Genomic DNA, 20,411 nt, shown 5'->3' with positions numbered 1-20,411 from the left:
TTTTTTTTTTAAGATTTATTTTAGAGAGAGAGCGCACATTTGGGTGAGTGGGGGGAGTGGGAGAGGGAGAGAATCTTCAAGCAGACTTGCTGTTGAGTGTGGAGCTATATGCAGGGCGGGGCTCCGCTCAGCTCCATCTCAGAACCCATGAATCATGACCTGAGCGTAAACCAAGAGTCCAAAGCTTAACCCACTGAGCCACCCAGGCTCCCCTTTCTCTAAATTCTTAATTTAGATCTCTTCAGAGAAACATGCTTTCTAAAGTTTACCAGTAAGATTGATTCAAATTTCATAGATAACTGTTCTTTGGCTTTTATTTCATTTATTTAGTCATTCATTCAAAAGATTATGTAATATGTACTAAGAAATGCAGCTAGATATGATTTACTGAAAGAGTTGTATTTTAAACATATTATTCAGATTCAAAGTATCTGTATAAGACCACTTTTTTGACTTGATTTTTAAGTCATACCACACTTTGAAATGTACAGAATGAAAGTCAGTAGTTGACAATGCTTCATTAAAATTGTTTTTTTTTTTCATCCACAGGTTTTTGGAAATGCTCCGCCAAATACGATGACAGAAAAATTTTCTGACCTTCTGCAGTTCACAACCCAAGTCTCACGACTGATGGTGACAGAAATTCGAAGGAGAGCATCAAACAAATCCACAGGTATTTTTACTGAAACCAGGAAAAACTGTTGGAATAGGCTGTTTGGTAAAAGTTCTATTAAAATTAAAGAGAAAACTGACACAGTTTTATCCACGTGGGTTTTAATTACCTGTCCCTGTTCCCATTCTCACACTTTCTGCTGTTGGTTGGTTCAACATCTCCCAAGTGGAGCAGTTGTACTCAAGACCATTGTCCTTAGACCTCCCGTCCCCACCCCGTCTCTCCCATGAACACTGTTTCCTTCTGAACAAAATCCAGATTCAGGGCAGATCCAGGATCTGGCCATACGAATTTTTTTTTAGTCTACGTTTTTATTTCTTGTTTTCTTTTCTATATTTCAACCAAACCAAGCTGCTTGTAGTTGTGAACATGTCTGCGCTCTTATTTTTATCCGTTACCTATGATGGTTCACCCAGAAGGGACGCTTTGCCCCCCTAGTATGTCTACATCTTGGAAGCTTGGATTTTAAGTCCACTTCTTTGATGGACTGTTTCTCGATTCCCTTAAAGGAAAAACTTTCTCTTTGGAACTACTCTTTGTTTCTCAGTTCCACCAGTGGTTATTTGTGTGTGTGTCTTTATCTTCCTATTAGACCATAAACTGCTTAGGGGTCGTTTTTTTTTTTTTTTTTTGTTAGGGAAAGAGAGAAAGCACAAGCAGGGGGAGCAGCAGGCAGAGGGAGAAGCAGGCTCCTCGCTGAGCAGGGAGCCCGATGTGGGACTCGATCCCAGGACTCTGGGATCATGACCTGAGCTGAAGGCAGACGCTTAACGACTGAGCCACCCAGGCATCCCATGCTTAGGGGTCTTTAACCAATAATCTTTACACATAGTAAGCTTTTTGTGAATGCTGCCTGAATAACTGTTCTTATTCATAATTGGGTAATTTTAAACTTCTTAAGGTATTATCCCTTTATCCAAAATTAAAGTAAGCTTTCTTGATTTTATTTACCATTAGTCATTTTCTAAATTAACAGTATGTCTGAGGGATTTCTATCTTGACTTTGTTTTATTTTGTTACTTTGGTTTTGTAATGGTCGTTTGAGGGCTAGCTTTCTTATTGAAGCCTGAGACTGATAAATTGATGATTTAAATTCTCTTTATGATGTTCCTTTGGACAATCACTTATCTTTTCAGCCCATCAAATTATTATTTTTCCAATAGTAACAGTAATGCTTTTGTTTAATCTTATTTTTAAATTTATTTTAAATACAGGCACGTATTTAAGGGTCCGGTAGTTAAAAGGTGTATTGAAAACAGCATCTCCCTTCCACCATCCTAATTCAACTCCATTTCTCACTCTCACTCACTTTTTTTTTTTTTTTTAAGCGAGGCACAGGGGACCCCGAGCTAACAGCCTGAGGTGCCGAGGTTTATTTTCCATACTCTCATATACCTTCTACAGCGATATGGATCTATAATGATTTACAGCAGGGGCGTAGTAAGGCACATTCCTCCATGTACCCAGGATGAGTCAAGCACGTAAGAATCTTTAAAACAGAATAAAGGAACAGAGGGGAGTGCCCAGTGTGCTGTTCACAGGACAAGGGAACGAAGAGGGTCACTCTCACTCACTTTTAAAAAAATTTTTTTTCTTTCTGATATTTACCTCTGTGTCTCTAAATGATGTGCCTACAGTGCGTGCCCTTGTTTTTTCACATTTAGATACTATCTTTTGACTTCCCACAAAAGAAAATGAGACTTTCACTCTGTAAAGCTCACCACCACTGCCTGTAGGTGCGTGCTTCCTAAGCACCTCCAGTATTGTTCTGTCTTAATTTGATTAGATCAATATTATCTTATATAGACTATGAAAGCACTATTTTAAGACGAGTCATATGGTATGGTGTGATATCTTTCCTTGAAAACTTCTTTTCCACCTCCAATTGAGTTAATAATTGCCTATTTTTTGTTTACTAGTTTTCTAGATTTTCATCACACATTCATCCCCTATTTGCTAAAATGTTTTTCTGAATCTCCCCTGATTTGATTGAAGGCACCAGATACTCCCTTAGTTTCATCTTCTTGCAAATACCTCTTCCAGAACTTTCTGGCTTGTGTTAATCCGTTAATCCATGGTAGTTGCTCCCTAGGCCAGCTGTACAGCTGTCCTTTTTATATTTCCACTCAACGTCATCTGGGCTGTCTTTCCACTTCTTTGGGATGGAACCTGTTTCCTGAATCTCAGGGCATCTTTTTTTTCTCAAACTAACTTTCTCATTTTTGTTAAGGCATCTTCTCCAGCAGCTTCCTGAGAAAAGATGCAGGGGGTTACCATTTAAGGTTTCGGATTTTATGTGTGTATGTGTGTTTGTTTTTGTTTTGTTTTGTTTTGTTTTTTAGAAATCCCATTAGTGAAAAAATTTTTTGACTGTTACTGTGTAAGATGGGTTCCCTTCTTTTTAATCAAGGAAGGTGATGTCTTTAGGCTGACAACCTTTCAGGTACCAGGACTTAGAACAACATGTAATTTACATGGCTTTATTGCAGAAAGGGGAAACAAAACCAGGGGTTCAGCAAGAGAAAAGGCACAGATCCACCACCCTCATTCTGTCACAGTAAAGTGTCCTCGGAAAATCCCTGATGCCCCTCCATTCCTAAAGTACAAACACAAATGTGGTCTTATCAGTGAAGAAATAAACAAACTGCTTATGATCTAGGCTGTTTGAGTACTGGATTTGAATGTCTCAGATGTTTACAGGAGCTGTTTGCAGATCCTTGCTGTTTAGCCCCAGGAGACTTTGGGGCCCAGGGGAAGTTAGAGGCCCTCCTACCAGAGAGAGGAAGCTACCAGTGTCATGGAAAGTTGAGTTTAGGTCTAGCAACTCCCTTGAGGATGTGGTCGGTAGGGGGGTGTCTTAGCCAGGTTCTTCTCCAGGCAGCCCAGGGTGAGCTCTCAGGGTCATTTGGGAAAATCTTGCAGCTTGCATTATATTTATCCCCCTTTCAGTGGGTATCAGATTCTAGGTTGGAAATCATTTTATGTGAGAATTTAAAAATAATTTCTCCTTCATATTCTAGACTCCTACACTGCTCTTGAGAAATCGGAAGCTGCATAGATTGTTGTTTCTTTCTGTGACCTGCCTTTTTGTTTTGTTTTTGTTTGGTTTGGTTTTGGAGCATTTAGGATCCTCTCTTCGGCCCTCCTGGTCAAAAATTTCATGATAACATGCCTTGGAGCATATATTCTTATACATTATGCTGAGTACTTACTGAACTTTGAAGTCTGGGAATTCACATCCTTTAATTTTAGGAAAATTTTGTGAATTATTTGTGTAATAATATCCTCCACTCAGTTTTCTTTTTCTATTCACATGTACCCCTGAGACTGTCCCTCTCATTTTCTTATTTTCTCATATTTTGTATTTTTGGTTTTTGACCCTGCCATCTATCCCTTCTATGGAGTTTAGTTTTGTTTTTTTTTCCATTTGTGACATTATAATTTTAATTCCTACGAGTTTCTTTTTTTATTAGTGTCTGTTCTTTCACAGATGCTCTTTTTAGCTCTGTTTCTTTCAGAAATTTTAATTTGCTCATTTTTTTGTTAATTTTTTGATTTGCTTTTGTCAGTCTTTTAGGTTAGAGGGCTGTTCTGTTAACTTTTGTCAGTCTTGCAGGTTAGAGGACGTCCTCGGCCATCTGCTCATGTGTAAGAACGGAGCCATAGAGAGTGCTGGTAGCTCTGCACTTGTGAACGGGGCTTGAAACCGTGGGCATCAGCCCGGTGTGATCCTGCTAGGCTGTTCTGTTGACTCTCCCCCCTGAGCTAGGCAGAGTCCCCAGTGAAGAATGTCCAGTTTCTACTTGGAAGATACATGTCTCCCTCTCAGCATTTTGGAAGCCGAGTAGAGGAAAGGTCCGAGGACCCTCAGCCTTCAGTGTGTAAGCTTCCGCTTGCTCCCTGTGAGCCTGCACCTGTGCCTGGTGTGATGGCAGCACTCCCTCACTCCCGCCCCAGCCCTGACACCCTCCCTCCCTCTTCCTAGTGAGCACACCTCCAGTCTGGCGCCCACATGGCGGGATCTGGGGGGGGGGGGGTCTTACTGCTCTCTAACATCCTTTTACCAGGCCTTCTGTGTATACTCCCATGTTTACCTCTGTTTCCAAAGGTACCTGGTGCCACCAATTCCTGAGCCTCTTGGAGGTTCTTTTGTAGTTTAGTTGCTTTTTCATTTTTCCTGCACTTGCTTTAAGATTCTAGAGTTTGCTAAATCAGTTACCACTAACCTCTCTGCTATTTTAGTATCCAAAATGTTGCTTTCATCTTTCCTATTCTCTTTGTCCTTATGGGTTTAGGCTTTTTGAAAAATCCTTTTATAACCATTTTAGTGGGTGTATTAATCTGCTCAAGCTGCCATAACAAAATACCATAGACCAGTGACTTAAATAACAGAAATAGTCCTTCCCAGTTCTGGAGCCTGAAAGTCTAAGATCAGAGTGCCAGCATGATTGGTTTCTGGTGAGATCTTTCTTCCTGACTTGAAAATGGCACCTTCTCAATGTGGCCTCCCCTGGAGGAGAGGAAGAGAGAGCTCAGGTGTCTCTTCTTATAAGGGCATTAATCTCCTCATGAGGACCCCCACCGACATGATTGCATCTGAATCCTAATTATCTCTCAAAGGCTCCATCTCTGATACCATCACATTAAGAGTTAGTGCTTCAACAGAGGAATTTGAGGGAGAGGGGCACAATTCAGTTCATAGCCGTGGGACTTCAGGAGAAAGCAGAGGTAAATGCATGTGCACAACCTTCCATCTTTAACCGGAGCCCGTTATGGGGTCTTTGGAGCAATAGCCATTAAAATATTTTTAGATCGGGGGACTAAATCTCTTATTCAGAAGCAGTACATTATATTAATTGATGTATGGATTTTAAAGTGAGATGATTTTAATTATACTTGCAGTCCTTAAAGCAAGTTCAGTGAAAGGTGGTAAGATGGTTTAAGGTAACCTCCCACCCCTGTCTTCTCGTTTCTCCATGCGCAGGGGGACTCCATCCTTTTTGTCTTTTCCTGATTTCAGTTATTTCTGTAGAACAAAGAAGTTGCTCTTAAATATAAGATTTGTGTGTTTTATGCCTTTTTAGCTATTTTAAACAGGTAACATGAAGGGAAATTTTTCTGTTCTATACTGACTCCTGTCATTGAATTTTCTTTCTTGAGTGATATCCCTAGATTAGAATAAAATATTCCCCAAACTGTATTTATACTTGGTTTTCTGTTGCTGTCTTTTTAAATACCTAATCTGCATCTTTGTAGAAAAACGCTTTTCAGCACTAGAGATTTATTTTCCTAAATCCTCTTACGATTTTACATATATGGGGTAGGTTTTTCGACAAAATGAAAAGTATCTTAAATGGCGTACAAGATGTCTTATTGTTAAATACAGTAATAGTTACACAAGTTTTTCCTTTAACTTTTTATGTTGAAATACTTCTAGACCCACCAGAAGTTGCAAATATAGTACATAGAGCCCCCTGAGCCCCTCTTCCATTGCTGACTTCTTGATTTCCAGGTGTTTTTAAGATATATTTTTCCAGATCATATAATTCCATACAATTTTTAGTTTTAAAATTTATTGAAATTTATTAACTTCAGAATCCATTGAATTGAAATTCAAGTTTTGTAGATATTACCTCCACGAGAGAAACCTTTCCTGATCACCCTATCTCAAATAGATCCTTTATCCTCTGTCCCCACACCAGTGAATATTTTATTCAGTCACCTTAAATACTTCCTATAGAGCTTTGTTATCTGAGATATCTCATTTACTTAATTTTATTGTCTCTTGTGTTCACCCCTGTATCACCTAGAGGACTACTTGTCACAGATGAGGTGCTCAAAAAATCTTTACTGATTTTTGATAGAGGATTTCTCTGTTTGGTTGTTTATTTTTTTTAAATGCTTTGAGAATTGGAGTAGTGTTAGAAAAGCCAGACTTACTGGTGTTTAAGAGAGAAAAGTGTAATTTTGGAGTATCTCCTTTATCAGTCTTAAAGACCCCTGGCTGTGGGAATTCTTCTTTTATTTTTAGTTTTTAACATTGGAAGTTTCTTTTGGTCAATTTTGTTATCAAACTTGGATGGAGGGGTGCCTGGGTGGCACACTCATTTAAGTGGCTGCCTTTGGCTCAGGTCATGATCTCAGGGTCCTGGGGTGGAGCCCTGCCTTGGGCTCCCTTCTCAGCGGGGAGTCTGCTTCTCCCTCTCCCTCTGCCCCCCACCCCTGCTCATGCACTCTCTCTCTCTCTCCCCCCCCAAATAAATAAATAAAAGTCTTTAAAAAAGATACTTTGATGGAGATTTTTTGATCTTTTGATTTTTCTAGTAAAAAATTTTCAAGATCCCTAGGTACATTCTGAATCATCTTTTTTTAAGATTTTATTTGAGAGACAGAGCCTGAGTTGGTTGGGGGGAGGGGCAGAAGGGAAAGCCGACTCTGCGCTGAGCTTGGAGCCCAATGCGAGCCCAATCCGGAGCTTGATCCTAGGACGCTGAGATGATGGTCTGAGCTGAAATCAGGAGTCCACTGCTTAACCAATTGAGCCAGCCAGGTGCCCCTGAATCATTTTACCTCTTATATATCCCATTCTCATTTTGTGATTGATTGATTTTAAGTGTATTGTACAGTTTACTCGAAGCGCAGTGTCTTACAGTAGGTCTCCTGACCTTTTTTATCTTGTATAACTGTAACTTTATACTCATTGAACAGCAACTCCCCATCTCCTCCTTCTCCCAGCCCTTGGCATCATTCTACCTTTTGTTTCTATGAATTTGGCTACTTTTGATATCTTACGTGACCTTTATTTCACAGGAAGTTATCATTGAAAGTAATTTTGCTATAATTTTCATGCACATAATTTTTCTCCAGAAATTGAGCTCTCTCTGATTCATTTGAAAGTTTTCTCTATTTGTTGTGCATCACAGCAAGGTTATTTTTTCAGGACTCCTCTGAATTTGGTGTAAAGTACTTGTTATTTTGTTTGTTACCTAATTACCACTCACATATCAAGTCTTTTTATCAGATCACTTGTAATATGGATTGTAGTTATCTCAGTAGGAAGATATGCTTATCTGCAATTCTCTTGTTTGAATCCATCAGAAGTTAGTAAAAATGGAAACATGCAAAATGGATACAAGGACTGATGTGTAATATATGAGGGCAGTTTGACAGTTCTCGTTTTCTCTGTCTCCCATAATTCTCTCTTGGTTATTGCCTCCATGTGGCTTTTGTTAAAAATATGTAGTGGCCCTCAACTAATTTGAGAAAATTTATAATTTTGTGGCCATATTGTGTGCAGAGTATAACTTAAGACTTTTTCCTGCCTCTTGTATTTATTTATTAAGTTGGACTATGCAGTCTGCTTAGTGCTAAAGGCATGTGGTCCGTATATGTCACTGAAGCAAAAAATCCCCACCCATGTAAAAGTAGTATCTTCAGTTTATTGTTAATGACATCGCTGTGTGATAGATGCTGCTGTTAAATACAATGGTATGATCCCCAGTGGGCGGCGGCCTGGTGATGGAGAAGCTGGTGGATGCTTTGGCACAATTGGCATCTTATACAGCATCTGTGGTGGGATTAGTGTAATGTACTGAATCCCTGAGTAGACAACCCAGCCTCTTTTTTTAAACAGAAAAACAGGGTGCCCCGCTGTCCTCCAAGGATTTCAAAGCCACAACACCCTCAGGTAATTTTATTCCCAAGGTGTGGTTGTGTATTATCAAATGAAAAAAGAGCATGGAAGCTATGAGTTCTACTACTATTTTTCTGACTAACTTGTGGAAGTTTTTTTGGGATGGGAAAGAGTTTTTTAGGGCTTGGTTTCTTCATTAATGAAAAAAGAATGTAATAATACTGTGGATTTGTTTCCCATTATCATCCTGTTGCATAAGTTTGAAAATGACTATGCTTAAATGCAAAGGAAAAATTGTATTGCACTAACTAAATTTTGCCTTCTGATTGTTCTGAATGTTGTCTAACTGAATTCACTTATATTCTGTCTTTAAATTTCTTTTAAAATTGTCTACTTTCTATTAATCTAATAATGAGCTCTACTAACTCCATTTCTGTATTTTTCAGTTAACTTTATGTATTGAAATGCAGTGTGAAAGCTAAAGCTTGAATCGAATGATTGGCAACTCTCAATATGGGTTAATATTAATATATGTTCCTTTCATTAACTCTTACAACCTTCAGTTAAATAATTTAAATTTGTATTTGTTAAATATTAGTGAAATTGAAAGATCCTAATGCAATTTTTTTTTTTTACTAGGAATGTTTTTCTTTCAAAGTTCTAAGAAACTATGATTTGTGGAGGTTTAATTTAAAATTACTTTCTAGTATATGTAATTTTTAAAGATCACACTGAATGTTCAAGACTTTTGCAGTGAGCTTCTTGACTCATTTAAAATAAAAAGTGGAGATCCCATTAAGGTGTTTTGAATGGCAGCATCCTGAAATAAGTAGGTGAAAGTGAGATAGTTCTTATGAATACATTTGTTATGTAAAGATCCTTTGTCAATGAGGTCTTCTCCACGTTCTTCCCAAAAAAGGGTGGTTATTAAGTTGGTAAAGTTGTTAGATACTGTTAATAATTACACTATCTTGGTCTTTTTCAAACTTTATTTTCACGTGTATTATTTAATCAGCTCAGCGATCCATTGAACTGTTGTAATGTTAAATAACAATTAGAACATTGAGGGTTTTTAAAAATCTGTTATTTGTCTGTTCTTATCTTGAGGAATACCTTAATATTCATTGTCAACCAACACAAGAGTAACCACACATTTGTATAAATGCCCACTGTCACTCAGGTAAATTGAACTGTTGCAAGCCGAGAGTACATTTTTGGTGTTTTGGTTCTCAAAATAAGCATTAGCATTCATTGTTCATAATTGACAACTTACCGAATAGCAGTTATTGAGTAGCAGAAAAGACATATTTGTCCAGTTTTCTTTTAGCATTAATAGCATTATGTTAAAAAACATGGGTGGCATTGCAATTCCCTCAGAATGTGTCTTATCTGTAGCTCTCTAGCGTTCATACCGGGAAGGTAGCTTTGTTCGTCTCTTCAGCATCTTTCTTCTTTTTGTCCTGTCAGAAGCATAGGTGGTATTGACCAGGTCATTTTCTAATCAGTGTTTTTGTTGTTGTTGTTATGAAATAGAATTTTTTTACATTGATTTCATGATGGAATAATCAATTTGAAGACTGCAGGTAGTTTTTTAATATGTTGAGTTATAAAGTTGGAAATGCACAATTTAACACCAGAGTTGCCTAACTTGTGCAGAAGCCTAGAAAATGAAAGCACAGCATGTCAGCCTTTGAGAATTTTACTTACTGGAAAGGAGTCATCTTTATTACACGAGCATTTAATTCCTATTAAGGAAAGAGGGCTTATGTAATATCGTGTTAAAACCTGGCCCATGACAGGTTTGCAAGAAAAATTTGCAGATCAATTTTTACTAATGATCTCAGGCCACAATTGCTAAAGAATGTTTCTCAGTGACATTCTTTTATTTGTTTGCTCCCCTCTCTATTGAGACCTTCACAATTTAGCCTTAAAACATTACTTTCTTTATATTATTACTCCCCTTCTCAGAACTTTCAGGAATCTGTTATCCACAGTAAACGCAAACACTCTTGATGTTTGTAACAAGTTGAGCTCAAAATGTCCTTCTTTGACCTCTTTAGCTTGACTTACTCACTCATTTAACAGATATGTATTGACTACCCACTTAGTGCCAGTGATGTGCTTCATACTAGGGATTGGCAGTGAACAAGGCAGACAAGGAGTCTGCTCCCACAATGTTTATTTTCTAGAGAGGGCGAGAGGGTATAAATCAGTGAAAAGAGGAATACAAGAATTTCAACACTTTTAAGATACTGAAATATTAAAAATAAGCCAGGATTCTTTTGGCTTCCCTCTTTTCCAGTAAAAAAATTTTTTTAAATCACTATCTTTATCTCTTACAGGCTAGACAGCTTGGATTTGAATATAAGTTCTGTCACTGACTAACTGTGTGGCTCTAGGCAAATTATTCATCCTCTCTGTTTCTCAGTTTGTATTATTATAACAGGTATAATGATAGAAAACAACTCATAAGGTTCTTGTAAAGATTAAATGAGTTAAATCTTCAAGTACCTAAAAGAGTGTTTGTTATACAGTTAAGACTTAGTAAAATTAAGCTATTTAAAATTTTTCCTATTAAAATACTCTTTGAAATGGAAGTATATAAAGATGAAATATGCCCAGCAAAGTATCCAATGTAAGTCTTGTATTCATTCAATTATTTAATGAAACACTTTTATCTTGATTGTCTTAAATGGAAGAAAAAAATACCTCGAAGGCAACCTAAATTCTATTTATTCTACATTTTGCATTTTTATGATGTGTATTAAGTGTACATTAGCAACTTATCAGGTTGGTTTTGATAAGTGAACAGATTGGACTTACTTTTTGACACTTTATTTTATTTTTCCAATTTTATTTTATTGTTATGTTAATCACCATACATTACATCATTAGTTTTTGATGCAGTGTTCCATGATTCATTGTTTGCGTATAACACCCAGTGCTCCATTCAATACGTGCCCTCTTTAATACCCATCACCAGGCTAACCCACCCCCCTCCCCTCTAAAACCCTCAGTTTGTTTCTCAGAGATTTTTTTTTTTTTAAAGATTATTTATTTATTTATTTATTTGAGACAGAGAGAAGGGGGGAGGTGGAGAGAGAGAGAGAGAGAGAGAGCACCGAGCGCACATGAGAGGGGAGAAGGTCAGAGGGAGAAGCAGACTCCCTGCCGAGCAGGGAGTGTGATGCGGGACTCCATCCCGGGACTCCAGGATCATGACCTGAGCCGAAGGCAGTTGCTTAACCAACTGAGCCACCCAGGCGCCCCTCTCAGAGATTTTTTTGACACTTTAATTCATCTCATATATTGATAGAAACATTGATGAGCTCTGTGCTGATGAAATTAAGCACATGGTTCAGGATTTGTCCATTTTCCCTTAACCTCTCAAACCATAACTAAATTTACTTCATAGATTCCTCCAACGCTGCCATTCTGTGCCTGACATTCACTATTCCTACCGTCGGCTGTTTAAGTCCCCCCTCGTGCATATCACTGGGGCGGCTCCTGATTTGGATCACCTCCACCAGAGTCTTTGCCCTTCCAGTTTGTCTTACACATCACTACTACATAGTCTTAGAACGATCCTTTCATCATCTGCTTTGCTTGAGAAACTACACTTGCTTTCTCTTGCGCAGAGAGTCAACAGCCTTTAGATTACCTTCTTCATAAATTGGCTTTGATTTTCTATCACTACTGTCGATGCTGGACTCTAATTCTCAAAATTGTAGAGTATTAACGCAGTGTTATTACTGTTCTTTGTCTTGATCTTACTTATTAGGCTCAGTCTTCTATTTACACTTTTGTTTTAATACTGTGCTTTCAATTTCTCTGTCCCGTGCCTTCCGTCCCACTTCCTAGACAGACATATCTTTGTTTTCCAGGTATGTTTAGCTCAAATTTTACCTTTCTCATGACTCTTTTTGACAAGCTCGTGACGTAACTGTCCCTGAAATGTTTAGGTTGACTTCTCCACTTCTGTATTGATATGACGATATGCTGTAAGGGCCTAGATAAACCATTAAAATATTGCTCTTTTTAACAGATTTTACACAGAGCATGCAGTTGTGCTGATATAAAGCGCTTGCTTAGTAAATGATCATTTTTTTTTTGGCCAGGCTTTAAAGAAGAACCACTTTATATGTGATATCCCCCCACCTCATGGCTTTCCTTTGGTTTTATAGAAGCTGCAAGTCGGGCCATAGTCCAGTTCCTAGAAATCAATCAGAGTGAAGAAGCCAGTAGAGGTTGGATGCTTCTGACAACAATTAATTTGTTAGCATCCTCTGGTCAGGTAAGTTCTTTGTTTTTATGTTTGATAACTTGACTTCTTTTTTTATCCTCTTGGAATTTTGTGAAGTTAAATTTATCATTGTACCCAAATAAGGTTTTATGATAATCATTATATTCTTCTAATGCTTCTTATATTTTATTTCATGCTTCTTGTAACATCTCTATGAGGAGGTTTCTGTTTTATAAATTTTACACCTGAGGAAATGCCTAACTTGAACAATGTTTTCCGTCTTTGTCATGTCATAACACACGTGGAACACGATAGCATGCGTACATGTGTGGGGCACAGTGCTGGACTTCTGTGATTGTAGGCAAGTAGCCCGGAGCCCTGGCTCCATCTGGCCCAGACCAAACGCTTCTGTGACCCATGTTAGGGCCCTTGCCCTAGAAGAATCATTTGGTCACTTCGCTAATAAGGAGTAAATGACATGGAAAATATTTTTAAATTCTTCTAATTTTTATGGAAAATAGGGGAATACTGACATTTTTAGGATAATATATATTCCCTTCCCGTTTGATTTATTCTGGAGATTGCTTGCGGGAACCCCCCCCACATACACACCCCCATCACCTTTAAACATCTGCTGTGATTTGTGTTGCATCTACTCAGTGATGAGCTGTTTGGATACCTGATTTTTGGCCTGTGATGTTGTGGGCATGAAAGTTTATTCAACTTTCTACAGTTCCAAGTAGAATTACCTATCAAAGTTAGTATCAGTCTTGAGAATGGCTACTCTCTAAATTACAGTGGGCTTTCAAACAACTCACATCATTTAATAATGGGACTGACAGAGGTGACAGTGACTCTAGTCATACTGCAGTGACAGGCTGCAGCAGAAACAGTGCATATTCCTTAGTAACTATATCCTGACACTAGTCACTAGCCTCAAGTAGTAGCGCTTGGACTTTTTCCCCTTAGAATGATCTGTTTCCCTTTTTTGTTTGCTGGTTTAGGTTTGTTTGTTTCTTTCTTAAATCACAAAAGGAATCAGACCAACTTGTGCTGATATACCTGGGACTTTCCAGATTTTAGCCTGGAAGGCCCACATCCCAGACAACCCTGAGTCCTGGGCAAATGGAGCTGTTAATTTACCCCAAGTAACCTTCAGATAGTCCTCAAGAGGCCCACTGTTTCCATGTATCTGTGACCATACCAGAAGACCATCAAAATGTCGCTATTATTTGCTGTTGATGGTAGCTATAAATGCCTCCATATTACTGACCAAAATTTGGTTTGGTTTAGAATAGCATATAAAATAATAATTTTTAATTGGAATATTTCTAAGTTTTTTTTTTTTAAGATTTTTATATATTTAAAGAGTGAGGGAGAGAGAGCACAAGTGGGGGTGAGGGACAGAGGGAGAGGGAGAAGCAGACTCCCCGCTGAGCAGGGAGCTGCTACTTGGGGCTCCATCCCGGGACCCCGAGATCATGACCTGAGCTGAAGGTAGACGCTTAACCGACTGAGCCACCCAGGTGCCCTGGAATATTTCTCAGTCTTATTCTTATTTTCTGTAGATGCTTTCTCAGGTGTGAACAGAAAGTGTGTCCTTACAAAATACCTAACAGAGTAGAAAGTCAATGAATGTGGATTAACTTAAATGTGTACAAATGGACAGATTGCCTTAAAAGTGTAAGAGAAGAATGAGGAGAAACCTAATCACTTTTTGAAAAAATTGCAGATGTTTCCGATTACTAGTTTGGATATCAAGTTATACTTTTAGTATATCAGTTATAAAATGAAAATGAAAAATCATACCATTTTGCCTAATGGAAAGGGAAAAGCTAGTAATCACCTAACTAGAAAAAGAAACATTTTATTTAAAAAAAAATTTTTTTTTTAAAGATTTTATTTATTTATTTGACAGAGAGAGACACAGCGAGAAAGGGAACACAGCAGGGGGAGTGGGAGAGGGAGAAGCAGGCTCCCCACTGAGCAATGAGCCCGATGCGGGGCTCCATCCCAGGACCCTGGGATCATGACCTGAGCCGAAGGCTGACGCTTAACTGACTGAGCTACCCAGGCACCACGACAAAGAAACATTTTCTTTAAATTTTGTATTTTTATGTTAATCACCATACATGACATCATTAGTTTTTGATGTAGTGTTCCATGATTCATTGTTTGTGCATAACACCCAGTGCTCTATGTAGAACGTGCCCTCTTTAATACCCATCACCAGGCTAACCCATCCCCGCACCTCCTCCCCTCTAGAACCCTCAGTTTGTTTTTCAGAGTCCATCCTCTCTCACGGTTCCTCTCCCCCTCTGATTCACTCCCCTTCATTCTTCCCCTCCTGCTATCTTCTTCTTCTTTTTTTTCTTAACATATATTGCATTATTTGTTTCAGAGGTACAGATCTGTGATTCAACAATCTTTCACAATTCACAGCACTCACCATAGCACATACCCTCCCCAATGTCTGTCACCCAGCCACCCCATCCCTCCCACCCCCCCACCACTCCAGCAACCCTCAGTTTGTTTCCTGAGATTAAGAATTCCTCATATCAGTGAGATCATATGATACATGCCTTTCTCTGATTGACTTATTTCACTCAGCATTACACTCTCCAGTTCCATCCACGTCATTGCAGATGGCAAGATCTCATTCCTTTTGATGGCTGCATAATATTCTATTGTGTATATATACCACATCTTCTTTATCCATTCATCTGTCAGTGGACATCTTTGCTCTTTCCACAGTTTGGCTATTGTGGACATTGCTGCTATAAACATTGGGGTGCACGTACCCCTTCAGATCCCTACATTTGTATCTTTGTGGTGAATACCCAGTAGTGCAATTGCTGGATCGTATGGTAGCTCTATTTTAAACTTTTTGAGGAACCTCCATACTGTTTTCCAGAGTGGCTGCACCAGCTTGCATTCCCACCAACAGTGTAGGAGGGTGCCCCTTTCTCCGCATCCCCGCCAACATCTGTCTTTTCCTGACTTGTTAATTTTAGCCATTCTGACTGGTGTGAGATGGCATCTCATTGAGGTTTTGATTTGGATTTCCCTGATGCCGAGCGATGTTGAGCACATTTTCATGTGTCTATTGGCCATTTGGATGTCTTCTTTGGAAAAATGTCTGTTCATGTCTTCTGCCCATTTCTTGTTTGTATTATTTGTTCTTTGGGTGTTGAGTTTGATAAGTTCTTTATAGATTTTGGATACCAGCCCTTTATCTGATATGTCATTTGCAAATATCTTCTCCCATTCTGTCGGTTGTCTTTTGGTTTTGTGGACTGTTTCTTTTGCTGTGCGAAAGCTTTTTATCTTGATGAAATCCCAATAGTTCATTTTTGCCCTTGCTTCCCTTGCCTTTGGCGATGTTTCTAGGAACAAGTTGCTGCGGCTGAGGTCGAAGAGGTTGCTGCCTGTGTTCTCCTTTAGGATTTTGATGGACTGCTGTCTCACATTTAGGTCTTTCAACCACTTGGAGTCTATTTTTGTGTGTGGTGTAAGGAAATGGTCCAGTTTCATTCTTCTGCATATGGCTGTGCAGTTTTTCCAACACCATTTGTTGAAGAGACTGTCTTTTTTCCATTGGACATACTTTCCTGCTTTGTCAAAGATGAGTTGACCATAGAGTTGAGGGTCCATTTCTGGGCTCTCGATTCTGTTCCATTCATCTATGTGTCTGTTTTTGTGCCAGTACCATATTGTCTTGATGACGACAACTGTGTAATAGAGCTGGAAGTCCGGAATTGTGATGCCGCCAGTTTTGCTTTTCTTTTTCAACATTCCTCTGGCTATTCGGGGTCTCTTCTGGTTCCATACAAATTTTAGGATTTTTTATTCCATTTCTGTGAAAAAAGTGGATGGTATTTTGATAGGGATTGCATTAAATGTATAGATTGCTCTAGGTAGCATTGACATCTTCACAATGTTTGTTCTTCCAATCCATGAGCATGGAACGTTTTTCCATTTCTTTGTGTCTTCCTCAATTTCTTTCATGAGTATTTTATAGTTTTCTGAGGACAGATCCTTTGCCTCTTTGGTTAGATTTATTCCTAGGTATCTTATGATTTTGGGTGCAATTGTAAATGGGATTGACTCCTCCTTAATTTCTCTTTCTTCTGTCTTGTTGTTGGTGTATAGGAATGCCACTGATTTCTGTGCATTGATTTTATATCCTGCCACTTTACTGAATTCCTGTATGAGTTCTAGCAGTTTTGGGGTGGAGTCTTTTGGGTTTTTCACATAAAGTATCATATCATCTGCAAAGAGTGAGAGTTTGACTTCCTCTTTGCCGATTTGGATGCCTTTGATTTCTTTTTGTTGTCTCATTGCTGTGGCTAGGTCTTCTAATACTATGTTGAATAACAGTGGTGATAGTGGACATCCCTGCCGTGTTCCTGATCTTACAGGGAAAGCTCTCAGCTTTTCCCCATTGAGAATGATATTCACTGTTAAGTTTTTCATAGATGGCTTTTATGATATTGAGGTATGTACCCTCTATCCCTATACTCTGAAGAGTTTTGAGCAAGAAAGGATGCTGTACTTTGTCAAATGCTTTTTCTGCATCTATTGAGAGGATCATATGATTCTTGTTCGTTCTTTTGTGAATACATTGTATCACGTTGATTGATTTGCGGATGTTGAACCAGCCTTGCAGCCCAGGGATAAATCCCACTTGGTCATGGTGAATAATCCTTTTAATGTACTGTTGGATCCTATTGGCTAGTATTTTGGTGAGAATTTTTGCATCCATGGTCATCAAGGATATTGGTCTGTAATTCTCCTTTGTGATGGGGTCTTTGTCTGGTTTTGGGATCAAGGTAATAGTGGCCTCATAAAATGAGTTTGGAAGTTTTCCTTCCATTTCTATTTTTTGGAACAGTTTCAGGAGAATAGGTATTAATTCTTCTTTAAATGTTTGGTAGAATTCCCCTGGGAAGCCATCTGGCCCTGGGCTTTTGTTTGTTGGGAGATTTTTGATGACTGCTTCCATTTCCTTAGTGGTTATAGGTCTGTTCAGGTTTTCTATTTCTTCCTGGTTCAATTTTGGTAGTTGATACATCTCTAGGAATGCATCCATTTCTTCCAGGTTATCTAATTTGCTGGCATATAGTTGCTCATAATATGTTCTTATAATTGTTTGTATTTCTTTGGTGTTGGTTGTGATCTCTCCTCTTTCATTCATGATTTTGTTGATTTGGGTCATTTCTCTTTTCTTTTTGATAAGTCCGGCCAGGGGTTTATCAATCTTGTTAATTCTTTCAAAGAACCGGCTCCTAGTTTCGTTGATCTGTTCTGCTGTTCTTTTGGTTTCTATTTCATTGATTTCTGCTCTGATCTTTATTATTTCTCTTCTCCTGCTGGGTTTAGGCTTTATTTGCTGTTTTTTCTCTAGCTCCTTTAGGTGTAAGGTTAGGTTGTGTATTTGAGACCTTTCTTGTTTCTTGAGAAAGGCTTGTATTGATATATACTTTCCTCTTAGGACTGCCTTTGCTGCATCCCAAAGATTTTGAACAGTTTTGTTTTCATTTTCATTGGTTTGCCTGAATTTTTTAAATTCTTCTTTAATTTCTTGGTTGACCCATTCATTCTTTAGTAGGATGCTCTTTAGCCTCCATGTATTTGAGTTCTTTCCGACTCTCCTCTTGTGATTGAGTTCTAGTTTCAAAGCATTGTGGTCTGAAAATATGCAGGGAATAATCCCAGTCTTTTGGTACCGGTTGAGACCTGATTTGTGACCTAGGATGTGATCTATTCTGGAGAATGTTCCATGGGCACTAGAGAAGAATGTGTATTCCGTTGCTTTGGGATGGAATGTTCTGAATATGTCTGTGAAGTCCGTTTGGTCCAGTGTGTCATTAAAAGTCTTTATTTCCTTGTTGATCTTTTGCTTAGATGATGTCCATTTCAGTCAGGGGGGTGTTAAAGTCCCCCACTATTATTGTATTGTTGTCAGTGTGTTTCTTTGCTTTTGTTATTAATTGGCTTGTATAATTGGTTGCTCCCATGTTAGGGGCATAGATATTTACAGTTGTTAGATCTTCTTGTTGGATAGATCCTTTAAATAGGATATAGTGTCCTTCCTCATCTCTTATTACAGTCTTTGGTTTAAAATCTAATTTGTCTGATATAGGATTGCCACCCCAGCTTTCTTTTGGTGTCCATTACCATGGTAAATGGTTTTCCACCCCCTCACTTTTAATGTGGGGATGTCTTTGGGTCTAAAATGAGTCTCTTGCAGACAGCATATGGATGGGTCTTGTTTTTTAATCCAGTCTGATAGCCTGTGTCTTTTGATTGGGGCATTGAGCCCATTTACATTCAGGGTAACTATTGAAAGATACGAGTTTAGTGCCCTTGTATTGCCTGTAAGGTGACTGTTACTGTATTGTCTGTGTTCCTTCCTGGTCTATGCTGCTTTTAGGCTCTCTCTTTGCTTAGAGGACCCCTTTCAATATTTCTTGGAGGGCTGGTTTCATGTTTGCAAATTCCTTTAGTTTTTGTTTGTCCTGGAAGCTTTTTATCTCTTCTTCTATTTTCAGTGACAGCCTAGCTGGATATAGTATTCTTGGCTGCATATTTTTCTCATTTAGTGCTCTGAAGATATCATGCCAGTCCTTTCTGGCCTGCCAGGTCTCTGTGGATAGGTCTGTTGCCAGTCTAATGTTTCTACCACTATAGGTTACATATCTCTTCTCCCAAGCTGCTTTCAAGATTTTCTCTTTGTCTCTGAGATTCGTAAGTTTTACTATTAGAGGTCGGGGTGTTGACCTATTTTTATTGATTTTGAGAGGGGTTCTCTGTGCCTCCTGGATTTTGATGCCTGTCTCCTTCCACACATTAAGGAAGTTCTCTGCTATAATTTGCTCCAGTATACCTTCTGCCCCTCTCTCTCTTTCTTCTTCTTCTGGGATCCCAATTATTTTAATGTTGTTTCGTCTTATCATATTGCTTGTCTCTCGAATTTTGCCCTTGTGATCCGGTAGTTGTTTATCTCTCTTTTTCTCAGCTTCTTTATTTTTCCATCATTTGGTCTTCTATATTGTTAATTCTCTCTTCTGCCTCATTTATCCTAGCCGTTAGTGCCCCCATTTTTGATGGCACCTCATTAATAGCCTTTTTGATTTTGACTTGGTTAGATTTTAGTTCTTTTATTTCTCCAGGAAGGGTTTCTCTAATAACTTCCATGCTTTTTTCAAGCCCAGCTAGTCTCTTTAAAATCATGATTCTGAACTCTAGGTCTGACATCATAGTAATGTCCATATTGAGTAGGTCCCTGGCAGACGGTACTACCTCTTGGTCTTTTTGTTGAGGTGATTTTTTTCGTGTTGTCATTTTGTCCAGAGGAGAATATATGAATGAGAGAACAAAATGCTAACAGGTTAACAACATCCCCAGAAAATATACTGTAAACAAATCAGAAAAGACCTGAAACCAGGGGAAAAGAAAGGGAAAGAAAGAAGAAAGAGAGAGAAAAAAAGAAAAAGGTAAAAAAAAAGAACAAAACAAAAAAAAACAGAATATGATCAGATATGATCAGGCTAGTGCATAGGTCAGTGCCACACACTAGATTTTGGGCGTATTTTGGTCTGTTAGAAGAAAGTGCCTCCTAAAATTTTAAAGAAAGAAAGACTTATATATGTACAAAATAATGGTTGATACAATGAAGGGATGGAATATGACTATAAAGATGAAAAGTATAAAAAATTTTAAAAGAAGAATTGATAAGGTCCTTGAAAAAGAAAGAAGAGGATTAAAAAAACAAGGGGGAGAGAATGTGATCATGCAGGAGACTAGAACAGAGCCATACACTAGAGATTTAGGGTATATTTTGATATGTTAGAAGAAAC

General features: G+C 38.4%; 1 protein-coding gene across 5 annotated transcripts in view; it reads left to right on the top strand.

The window, feature by feature from the left end:
* WDFY3 (WD repeat and FYVE domain containing 3) overlaps positions 1-20,411 on the top strand; it is a 237,613-nt gene that overhangs the window by 65,273 nt on the left and 151,929 nt on the right. For all 5 annotated transcript variants that reach the window (XM_025887611.2, XM_073891880.1, XM_073891881.1 and 2 more), the window contains exons 3-4: positions 550-673; positions 12,491-12,600. In XM_025887611.2, the coding sequence (XP_025743396.1) occupies positions 550-673; positions 12,491-12,600 (234 nt within the window). The remainder of the gene's footprint in view (positions 1-549; positions 674-12,490; positions 12,601-20,411) is intronic.

The sequence above is a fragment of the Callorhinus ursinus genome, unplaced genomic scaffold, assembly GCF_003265705.2.
Source record: "Callorhinus ursinus isolate GAN/ISIS: 27379988/994484 unplaced genomic scaffold, GSC_fseal_2.0 scaffold4, whole genome shotgun sequence".
In the NCBI taxonomy this organism is placed as follows: Eukaryota; Metazoa; Chordata; class Mammalia; order Carnivora; family Otariidae; genus Callorhinus; species Callorhinus ursinus.
This window is presented reverse-complemented; position numbering and strand designations above follow the sequence as displayed.